General features: G+C 41.1%; 1 protein-coding gene across 4 annotated transcripts in view; it reads left to right on the top strand.

Annotated features, from left to right (window-relative positions):
* The window catches only part of klf8 (Kruppel like factor 8), a 64,940-nt gene that overhangs the window by 11,197 nt on the left and 41,656 nt on the right, over positions 1-12,087 (top strand). The window contains exon 1 of one of the 4 annotated variants that reach the window (XM_079585546.1): positions 11,126-11,587. The exons of the other annotated variants lie outside the window; for them this stretch is intronic. Within the exon in view, the coding sequence (XP_079441672.1) occupies positions 11,561-11,587 (27 nt within the window). The 5' untranslated portion in view covers positions 11,126-11,560. Of the gene's footprint in view, positions 1-11,125; positions 11,588-12,087 lie in introns of those variants that run through there. 4 annotated transcript variants of the gene reach the window in all.

The following is a 12,087-nucleotide window of genomic DNA, read 5'->3' on the forward strand; positions in this document are numbered from 1 at the left end:
AATTTGAGATAACGTCTTTAAGGTCAACATTTTGAACTTGTATTTTCTGAGGTGTTTGTTGAGGTTCCGTAAATCCAGAATAGGATGGAGACCCCCCTCTCTTGGGAATGACAAAGTGCCGGGAGTAAAAACCCTGATGGCTCTCCTCCGGCGGCACAACTCGAATAGCTCTTTTGCTCAATAAAGAGGTTATTTCTTCCTCTACAATCTAAGCTGACTCCCCTTCTGCTGCCGACATTAACACACTGTTGAAAAGTGGAGGTTTTACAGCAAATTGCAGACGATAACCCCGGCTTATTGTGGATAAAACCCAGGGGTGTACTGCATGAGCAGCAAGCGGACCGCAGCAGCTCTCGTCCACTAGTGACGTGGCATCTAGTGACGCGCCATCTAGCGGTGGAGCTGGGGACTGCAGCTCTGATCTGGACAATTTTGTTTTTGTGTGTGTTTTTATTTTCAAACATTGCTGTGCCCTCTGCCCACTGCCTAGATGCACAGGGAACATGTTTATTATTTTCACACCACACATGTCTTTCAGAAAACAGCCCTCTGCCCTCTGTTGTAACCCTCTGTTGGGTGGAGGGAGGGTACTTCTCTGTGAGGCACTGGGGGAACTGGTGCAAACTTCACAAATTTCACAAATCTGTGAACAATTCCCGTGTCCGACGCCTTCTCTTAGCAGGAGGGGGAGAAAATGACCACTCTCTTTGAGGGAGGATAACAACAGATACTCCGTGAGTGCTGTTGCTCATCCCTTTGTCCTGAACATAATGGATTATTAGGTTGCTCGCCTTTTTCTTCCCTCCCTGAGGGTTTACTGGTCGGTGTCTGGCTGCAGCCGCTGCGAAGGAAGGTTTTCCCCTCGGCTGAGCTGGCTTAGACTGTGGCTCAGCCTGCTGAGGCTGAGAAGGTCTAGGGCCTCTGAAGTCTGACCGACCACTCCGCTGGGGGGCTTCAAAGCTGGACCCGTGGTGGTTGAGAAACCCTAATGGTGGATCTGCAAGGGAGGCAAGATTGGAAAGCCTCACCCTCCTTCTTCTTTGGATCACACCGTTGTCGCATAGCAGTGACCAATGCCCCGAAAAGGGCTTTGGGCTCAACTGGAGCATCCAAGAAGTCTGATTTTTCTCTGTCTGACAGCCCTGACAGTCCCAGCCAGAGAGCTCACTCGCTGACCACTGCCAGGCCCATGTTGCGACCACAGCTCTGGCCCGCACCTCTGGAAGTTCTCAGGTTGAGATCTGCAATAACACAAATCTCTTCCCAGAGGGCTGGGTATGGTGTCCCAGCATCCATTTTCATTTGCCTCCTTATCTCTTCCATAAGCTCTGCTTGATAAGCAGTGAGGAGAGAGGTGGCATTAAGAGCCCTCACTGCCAGTGCAAAAGAACGATAAATCTTCTGAAAAACTGAGGCTGGTAGATGGTCAGTGCGTCCTGGTAGTGAAGCTGAAGCCGAGGAAAAGGCTGACCTGCGGTTAGGGTGAAGATGATGTGCAACTGACAGCTCGACAGGAGGGGAATTTGACATCCCTAACTCCTCCATTTTATCAACATCCAGCCTAGAAAATCCCTTTAGAGGAACCCTGTGTGAAAAGGGCTTATCCCAGAAACGTTTCATCTCTGAAACACACGCGGGGACCGCTGGAATGAGCTGTTTAGCTGGTGGGGCACGTGACGGCAGTCTCTTGCCGTCATAGTGATCTCTCTCCATCCCCTGGCCCCTCTGTTGCGACGGCCAGTCTATGGAGAGTTTTGCCGCCACCCTCCGTTACATTTCCAGTAGGCTGAGTTCCGCCTGAGCCGGGGAGGGTGAAACTTCGCTTAACGTGCTGCCTGGCTGGGAAGGATCCTTGCCTGATATCATTGAACCGCAAGCACACGGATGTGAAGTTTCTGCTTTCGGTCCGCCGCTTGCAGAACTTGTAGTTGCCATAATAATAATAGTATCCAAGCTCACCACAACGTGCAACTCAGAAAAATAAATATCTACGAGAATTCGCCGTAACACGTTAATTCTTTTAGCATTTCCAGTAGGTCGAGCTCCGCCTGTTCGGGGAGGGAGAACCTTCGTTTAACGCGCTGCCTGGCCGGGAGGGATTTGGCGGGAGAATCACGTCGTCATCATCCTCCTCACCATCGTCCTCCAACAGACGAGCGATGGCCTCTCTTACATCCGTAAAGGATCCAAAGAGGGGAGGTAGTTGGGGGGAGACTTCGTCCATAAATTTGCCCCAGCTGCATGACGCAAAGGGCAGTTTAGTCTCCTCCGTGGATGGCGGAGAAAAGCAGGGATCTCCCTTGTTAGTGGCTGCGACCCGCACTCTTCTCTCTAGCACCCTCGACGGGAAGAGAGAACAGTAAGGACAGCCCTCAGGGTTAGCAAGGGCTGCTTGAGCGTGTCTCACCCCCAGGTATGTGATGCACAAAGGATGAGGATTCTTGCCTGATATTGTTGAACCGCACGCACGAAAAGTTTCTGCTTTTGGTCCGCCGCTTGCAGAACTTGTAGTTGCCATAATAATAATAGTATCCAAGCTCACCATAACATGCAACTCAGAAAAAAGAATATCTAAGAGAATTCGCTGTAACACGTTAATTCTTTTAGTTTACCAGAATCAAATAAAATCACTGTTACGCCCGTTTCACACATACTCCGTTTGCGGTGCGTATTTTTTTCCGTACCCATGTTAACAGGTTAGAGCTTTCACACTGCACACAGATGCAGTCCGGCGATCCGTTCCAGTTGCGGTGCGTATACAGCAGTGCAGAGATCGTTTCCGCACCGAGTCTATTTTTGCTGTGCTGCACGCGCTGAATTAAAGTGACAGCGCATGTTTCGTGGTCAAAATGAACACAAATTGACATGAAAATGTAGTAATTTAATAAATGCACTTAATTAAATTGAATGTAGTAATCTCACCATAAATGCATTTAATTAAATACTACTATTTTTCACAGTATCTGTTTACTTCATAATTATTTCAACAAGATCATAATGAACGACACTCGTCTCATTCGTGGAGGTGGAAAAGCAAGTTCTTTGTGACATGCAAGATTTATTGTATAAGGATTTAAATTATGCAAAAGAAAAAGGTATGAGTCTGCCGTTTTTGTCAATTTTAAGTTTTAATTTAAAATGTCTGCTATTTTAATATACAAGTAAGGTTAAATATGTTACCACTTGCTTAAGCAACATATTATATAATCTATATAGAAGTAATGCATTGAATAACACGTTGTTTAAATTGTGTTTAAAAGTGAATACACCTATTAAAGAGTGTATATGTGTACAAAGAGAATCGCAATGCTGACAACTTTTTTTTGTTAAATAAAAGTTGCTGATAACTTTGAAATACAATTTGAAATACAAATAGTGTGAGTAAATGTGTTTGTGGTACAGCCGCGGATCAGTTGCGCACTGCAAACGCACGCAGCATATGTGAAAGCACTATAGCGCGTGCTGCTCCCGTACTGCATACGCACCGCAACACGCACCGCATACGCACTGCACACGGAGTATGTGTGAAACGGGCGTTACAGGGGAAAAAAGACCCGCTAACAAAAACAGCTGCGTTCGGTGACGTACCTTGATGGCTAGTCTTAGAACAGTTAAACAACTATTTTGAAGACAGGTCCTACTGAAGGATAGCTTCCAATTTTGATCTTCACGGGGAAGAAATCGAAGTAGGGATCACTGGCAGTGGTATATAGGGAGGTGGGACTCCCGCATCACTGTCGTGATTGGTCTGTCAACTGGGACTTCCAGATCTGTTACGCCGAGAGGCATTTGCATAGTGAGATACCGAACGAATGTTTGAAAGAGAACACGATATGAGAGTCTTAAAATCAAACATTTTAAAAGAGATCAATAGGCCTACATCACGGTTGTTTAAACCAATGAGCATTAAGCTGTGTCGTCAGCAAGTCGTTTCCCATCGTGCTTTTGATCAGTCGGTGGAGATCAACTGCGTGCGACTGCAGAATCCGAGGCTGCGTTCCAGTCCAAAATTGTCATGCCCTTCACTTGCTAACTTCCCTCCGCCTCAATCACTCGGATGTACGTCATTGCGTACATTGCATGCGTGCCCACTACAGGCAGAAACTGCAATGTTCTGAACTGGAACGTCCTAAGCCCTTGATCACCTGGTATCAGCTATGGATTTGATTTATTATTTAAAAATGTTCCCCTTTAAGAATTCGTTTAATGCAGCATCCAAATGTATATAGGTGTGCTTGGGTTGTTTTAAATAAAAAAAAATTATAATTGATATATCATAGAGTTGTTTGTTGTGGTGGTGATTAGAGAGATCTGTGGTGACGTCACAGTCGTACTGCATTGTGGGACATATAGGTGCCAGAAGTGTACATATGAAGTATGTCAAAATCGAGGGAACGAGGGACTGTCCATATAAGCTTCCCTCGTCCACTTCACGAAGTGGAACACACTTCAAAATGGCAGCAGGGATTCCCCCGAGGGGAAGTGCTTGAAGTTTGCAAGAGTGTGTCTAAAAGTGGACTGGAATGCAGCCCGACAAGTCCGCCTTGCGGTCGCGAGAGTTTTTTGACATATGTCAGCATAACATCAGAGTAAGTCGGACCTGACATATTTCTAACCGGCATGCATCTCGCGGTGATCACCGCGGTAATCGGTTCTGCGCAGATTTAACTAATCTCAAAAAAGCTGAATATAATTTAACCTATATTTAATCAACAACACAAAACTCAGGAGCTAACTAGGTTAGTTTGGTTGCTTACAGATCGCTCGCTCCTTCTAGCTAATGTGACCTTCTCCACCACTTAAATTGAAACGATTGTCATTTGACAATTCATAGGCCTATAGTCAATTTGTTAAAATATTTAAGAACTGATGATTATTTTGCACGTGTGTATTTCATAGTACATCACAGCTCCTGTGTACAAATCGAGTAACCTCAGTGTCGCCCCGCCCACAACCAATTTCATTAGTTTATAAAACAGCAAACTTATTGGCATATGATTGAGGCATGAGCATGCGCTTTCCTTTATGTACGAGTTTATGATTGATCTACTACGCTGTTTGGCCGTAGGCTACTACAGAAATATTAAGTGATATCCAGTAACGATCAAACAATTGCTTCAGGTAGAACGCCGTGTTATACGTGCTGCTAAAAATGCAGAACGAATTATTAATTCATGGCCACGATAGGCTAGTCTATTTAGATCTAGGTCTAGGCCTAGCCTCAAGTGAAGCCTCAATTCACATAGTTTCAAAGCAGCTTAAAAAAAAGCATAAACTTACACAAATTATGAGAATTCACTGTATTTCAGTAAGACATCGGATAAATCCGAAAGTGTGTTTTTACGCTTTAAAACAAAACCACGGTAACAGATAAGACAGTTGGCTACCAAATAGCCTACAAGCCCTGGCAATTGGGTTTTGTACAATGGGAATAAAATCACATTAGCTCTCTACTGCATAGCGTTGCTCTCAGGCAACGGAAAGTGTTTTTAAGTTTAATTTCCAGTACATGTTTCTTTAAATAATTGCAACCAATCAAAATGGTCAAATGATTGCTATAGAATGGTCCAATAAGGTGTGGGAGTCACTATCAAGCATCATTTGAAGGCGGGACTTCCTTTTCTTACATGTGGTCACAGGAGCACATGGTGTGAGAAGAATGTAAGATTATTTGCTTCAGTAATCTTATTTACAATGACATGAACTGTAAATAAAAAATATATGTATGTGCATGAAGGTGTAGAGAAGCAGTTTGTCAAGTTTTATTAACTTTTTTTAATTTAGCATGTTTAGAAATTCAGTTTTTCTTCTTGTTGCCTCAGGGCAACGTTATGCGATAAGGGGTACTTTTTATGAGGTCTTTGCTGACAATGTGTTTGGATGTTATCACACATCATTACATGTTATTTGTGCACAATATGGTAAAATAATAATAATAATAATAATTAAATTGTACTTTTACAGGATAGTGTTCAGTGCAATAGCAATGCTAATGGTAGATGTGTCTTTCTTGAAGGCCAAAATCAGTGTTTTTGCTTTTTCTGCACTGATGTTTTACAGGAAAATGGATGCAGGGACATTTTATGGTAGAAAGGAGCGATCAGTCAGAATCATACCCAACAATGGATTTATTAGTGAGTACAGTGAGCTTGAGGAAAGTGACAGTGATGAAGAATGGACCCCAGAAAGAGGTTTGAGAGGCAGAAAAATACATGTTTAAAGCCCTTTTCTTATATTTAGTAAATTCTAAATAAAAGGCATTTTCAAATCTCTTGATTTTCCTAATAAACGTTGAGACAATATTACATTTTTCTCTGTGATTTACTACCTATACTGCATAGCGTTGCCCTGAGGCAACAAAATAAAATCTGCTAAGGGGGTGGGTTTTTTTTTTTTTTTTTTTTTGTTAATCTGTTATCTTAAATCTTCAAATAAGAAAATAAGATTTAAAAAAAAAAAATTATGCAAAAACATAATTCATGCATTAGAGGGTTAGGCTATAGCCCAGATTTACAGCAGTGATTTTTTTTTATAGTTATGCAGCTATTTTATCCCGTACATACCCAGATTATAACAAGAACACGTCACATCACCCTGAAGAATCAGCAGCCATATCACCCTGTAGCCCAAGACTGGTTTCCCACTGAAGCTAAGCGGGGCTGAGCCTGGTTAGTACTTGGATGGGAGACCTCCTGAGAAAACCAGGTTGCTGCTGGAAGAGGTGTTAGTGAGGCCAGCAGGGGGCGCTCACCCTGTGGTCTGTGTGGGTCCTAATGCCCCAGTATAGTGATGGGGACACTATACTGACAAAGAGCGCCGTCCTTCGGATGAGACGTTAAACCGAGGTCCTGACTCTCTGTGGTCATTAAAAATCCCAGGATGTCTTTCGAAAGAGTAGGGGTGTAACCCCGGTGTCCTGGCCAAATTTGCCCAGTGGCCCCTGTCCATCATGGCCTCCTAATCATCCTCCTATATATATACTAATTGGCTTCATCACTGTCTCCTCTCCACCAGTAAGCTGGTGTGTGGTGGGCGTTCCCCTTCTATGTAAAGCGCTTTGAGTGTCTAGAAAAGCGCTATATAAATGTAATGAATTATTATAAGAACACGCAATGTGGGGGTGTATAAATACACAATTTTCAATTCCTGATGTCACAGTCACAGATAGTCATGTTAACCGGTTGACACTTATTTAGGCCTAATAGAAAATAGGAACCTTTATAACATAGGCCTATAGGCTACAGAACCGGCCCTCCTATTTTATTGACAGGTAAATAAGGAAACAAGTTTGCCATTAAACATTTTATTTGCTCTTTGTACCAAATAATGCAACCATTGGAAAACAATTTGTGTAAAAAAAAAAAAAACGTTAGTGCCTTAAAATGTAAATCAGCTGCTTGCGTTCGGGTTTGTCCGAAGTCTTAATTTAATACAGTGAATTATCATCATTTGCGTAAAATCTTGAGTTTGTGCTGATCCACCGATCCTGATGGAAATGAAGAAGCCAAGTGAATTATGCACTAATGTAAAACAGCTCTATGTAGCCTGAAGTACACTGAGGTGCTGACACCAAGCGTTTTTAAACAATAACTTCCTCTATTCTGTGTCTTAAATACAATAAAAATTTGCCAATCGATCCTAAAATTACCATGTTAAACAGATAATAAGATACGATTAGAGTTAGCACTTCATATTTCTTAATACAGCCAAATCAGTCACAAAATCGTACACAAAGGAATGGCATGCTCAGGCTTGAAGCGTATTTGCCAATAAGATTGCTGTATTATAAACCAATCAAATTGGACAGGTGTCGCCCCGCCCCATCGTCCAGTCTGCATCGGGTAGCTTACTACTACAAATCTGTGAACCAGCCAATCGGAACAGAGCTCAACATTATTATTCATGACCCTTCCAAATAAGGTAATAACAGGCCATTTCATTCTTGAGACAAATCTTAAGGTTGTAAATGAACATGTAAAACCGTATCTGGAGAATTTTCGCCCTAATTTTGACCTAAGCCACATACCTTCTATGTACACTGTAGATATCAAAGAACAATTTCAAATATTGTATCAATGCATTCTATGGCACCTTTAATCATACCATATCTACTAAAGAGCAGTGAGTGATTTCCTCTTTGTCTTATGTTGTTTGATTAACATTAATGACACAGAATATTAGGCTGCTGTCACTTTAAGACCGGTTGTACAGATCCAATAACAATACATATGGGACTATTTCCCAAATGTTTATGTTCATTTAAGACATAACCAACTGTATTTAAGCGAATATCACCAAGCTGGAGATTTTTTTTCTTTTTTTTCTTTATAGCCGTTTAGCTGCAAGGTGTGATGTTATCGTTGCATTCGGACCAAATTTATATATATGGTAGGCTATATATATATAGCCTACTATATAAATGAATTGGCTGGGGGAATTAACAAGTTAATCTTTGTGATTAATTTGAGATGTTTAACGCATAAAAAAGAACGCAATTGACGCAGCACTTTTTTTTTTGCCTCGTTTTAATGACTTCCTGTTGCAGCTGCTATTGTGATATGGCATTTTCGGTTTTTGACCGAAAGAGAAAAAAGGCCCGAAATATGGAAAATTCTGTTTGCAATAGCCTACTGAGCTGGTAGCCATGCTGGGCAACAATGGTAAAATTAACTGCTTTGATCACATGCTCTGGTAATAAGAGCTTTGTAGGACTATACTTTATTTTGATAATTAGTAAAAAAAAAAAAAAAAAAACTATGTTGCATAGAACTGAATGAAGATTAATATATTGATGTTTAATATTATTTGAAAATAGGGCTATTTTCTGTTCCTTTTCTTTCTGTGTTTAATTAGGTGATTCTATGTTTAAATATTGATGATTACAAGCTTGGGGAAAATATATATGCATAATATAAATACAATTTAGACCACTTAACTTAATGATTGCTATCAGAATGTGAAGAACCTTTTACCAGGATAACAAAAAACGTTTCTTGTGCAAATAACCTACTCTGCCTTTAACACTGAGAATTAGAATAGGCCTAATTGTAATGTGACGGTTGGGTGCAGATGATTTATTTTTAACAGCAGAGTCAGATGACTTTAGAGCTGATCCAAGCATCTCTATGAAGTGGGTTTTCATGAAAAAAAGAAAAAGAAAACCTAAATAAAATCAGACCTGCAAACAAACACTGGATGAAAAAGAAAATACTCCCAATAAATGTCCAGTGATTCTAGCATAGCATTTACTGTTATAATATAAGCCTATTGTGCATCATTTACATTATCTATTGCATTTGATAGGAAACATAATTGCAAGTGCTCCAGTTGAAATAATCTTAAATGCATCTTAAGTATTTGACATATGACATAATAACATTTAACTTAGATAAATCGTTCAGAGGAGTTTGATCTGCTTTATGCATTTGATTAGCTTATTTATATTCATATTATTTTTAAATTGAACTGTCACTTTCAGATTTGTCCCTTACCGCTTCATGTTTCCTGTTGTAAGGAGAGTTCTGGTTATCACAGGAAGTGTAGGTTGAAAGGATTATGGGAAACGTAGTTAAGAACCAATAAACAAGACTCCTCAATCCTCTGCCAATAAATTCTGTAAAAATAACTAGTGCAAAATAAAAAAAGACATTTCCTAAATCTAAAAATTATTGAATAAATAGTAAATAAACAATATTTGCACTTAAACCCAAAAAGAAAGAGATCTTATCTGAAATATATTTTGTTTTTAAATTAAGCAGATGCAGAATGAAATGGTAACTGTGCCAAGTTTGGTGAGTGGTAATATATGTTTTAAAGACCCCTTCTGGGCCTCTGCACCCGTTTGAAAAATCTTGATAGGCTACAGAGTGGCATATGGCGTACATTTGTAGGCCAGAACACGGAAGCGAGGTAGCATTTTAGCATTTCCAGTTTCATCGTCCAGAAGTCAAAGGGTTTTTTGAATGGGTTCTTGGATAAATAGCTGAAATATGGTCTGTGGAGAACACAAGCTCAATTCATGTTTTATTCTAAGACATAAAGCATCAGTATCACCCAACTGATTTTTTTTAAAGCTGTTATGTGTCTTGAAATGGTGTAGTGTGAGCGACATTATTAAGTTAATAACTAATGATCTTTGTAACGGAAGTGAATAAATCAAAACTAACTTTAGCTGGACAGTAACTTTATTCTAGAGCTGCTGTAAAGCCAAAACAATCTCTGATATTTGAATGTCCTATTGTCACTGTAAAGCTGCTTTGAATCAATCAATGTTAAAAGCGCTATAAATGAAGATGACTTGACTTGAAAATGGCGGTTGCTAACAAGTGGCTAAATGTGACTTCAGCTTGTCGAGGAGATTAAACGTCATCGCAGAAAAGGTAAACTCAGTCCGCTTTTATAGCCTCGTATGCTTATAAATGTGCTACAAACTATTCTTACTCCAACGTTTTAGACAAATGTTTTTTAGGTAAACACTGAAAGAGTTGTTGGAAGCTTAGTGGTGGTGAGGTTGAACGCGCGGGACCGTGGTGTAGTTCGTTTATAGCATTTTACTTCAGGTGACCGCATCTATAGGCTTAAAAAAATCATAAGTTATGCTCATCTGTGAAAATTATATTGATGGACAAAATATGATATCATAAACTTTTGTTGGTCACAAGGCTTTTTTTTTTTGGCGATAGTTTAAAAGCCTATGGAAAAATCCTATTGGGTTTTTGTGGAGGAAACCAGTGTGATGCTGACTGCCAATTAGCCTTCAAAGTGATGATGTCATACCTGAACCACTCTATAGACTTCAATTATTGTATAATTATATTTAGTATATTTTAATTTTAAGTCCTAATCCTACCACTTTTCTGCATTTTAGAAAGAAAAAAAACTTAGGCTAATTGTTTTATTTGAGGACATTGTCCCTGAAGCAAGCAAAATCAGATAAAATAAAAATACAAATTTATTTTGGGGCCCTAAATGTCTAAGTGCCCTAAATTTTGCTTAAACTTTAGGGGCAAACTTGTGTCTCCAAACCTCCATACAGCAATGAATGCACATATGAGGCATCATCTTTAGCAAAACGAGCACAAGTAGCTCCGAACATCCGGTGCAACTTGACGTCATTAGGTGAGGTGACACGAGTTCGGTTGTGTGATGATGATGATGATTCTGAAGTCCTATTATCATAGTGGCGCGTCGAGCGCCGCTGCTGGTTCGGGCTACACACACACACACACACACACAACGGCTGTGATTGACACAGCGAAGGGGTGGGGACGCAGGGTGGGGTCAGCAGCAGGGAGAGGCGGAGGAGAGACTCACAGCTCGAGCCCAACCCTGAAACACGGCAACAAACACACACTGAAAGACGACCGGGGCGACGGAAAGAGGGTTTATTTCTCGACGCCGGGGATATGATTTCTGTGATCCGCCGAGGCAAAGAGAGCACCCTTCTCCTCTAATACTGAGGTGGAATAACTGACATCGACTGTAATTCAAATATCACCCCGCCCGATCCGATCGACCCCCCCCCTCCACTCCACCCCTCCGCCGCCGCTTAGATACCGAGATGCACACGGAGACTCGGAACAAAAAAGTAAGTCCGTTTATCGTTCGCTATAGACTCATTTGCAACGTATGCGGTAGCTTTAGACGGCAGCCGCTGTCCTATTTCCATTCAGCAGTAGTTCCTCATCTATGAGCAGTTACCCGGTTTCGGTTTGGTCGCCGTTAACCGTAACGAGCCTTTAATAGCTGTCTGAGCTGCTGGGTGATTACTTCACTCCTGTGCATGCGCCTCTGAGCCAGCCCGTTATCCGAAAGCCTCCTAACGATAATGCTGGTGCATTTGAAATACTTGTGCAACTTGTGAGAAAGTCAGTGTGTCACATCCGTCAGGGTCGTCTTATCTGCAGTGCTGTTTTAAAGCTGTGAACGCAGGAAGGAAGCGCGCCGAGTGCCGCTTGCTGGAGAGACACCATCTTAGCTGATTTCTTAAAGGGACAGCAGCCTTGAATTTGCATGCGATGTGGAAATTGTTGTTGCTGCTGTCTACTTATATGTTATATCGTCTTTTGTCATCCGCTCTCAGTTATT

This window comes from Phoxinus phoxinus (assembly GCF_949152265.1).
Source record: "Phoxinus phoxinus genome assembly, chromosome: 17".
Classification (NCBI taxonomy): Eukaryota; Metazoa; Chordata; class Actinopteri; order Cypriniformes; family Leuciscidae; genus Phoxinus; species Phoxinus phoxinus.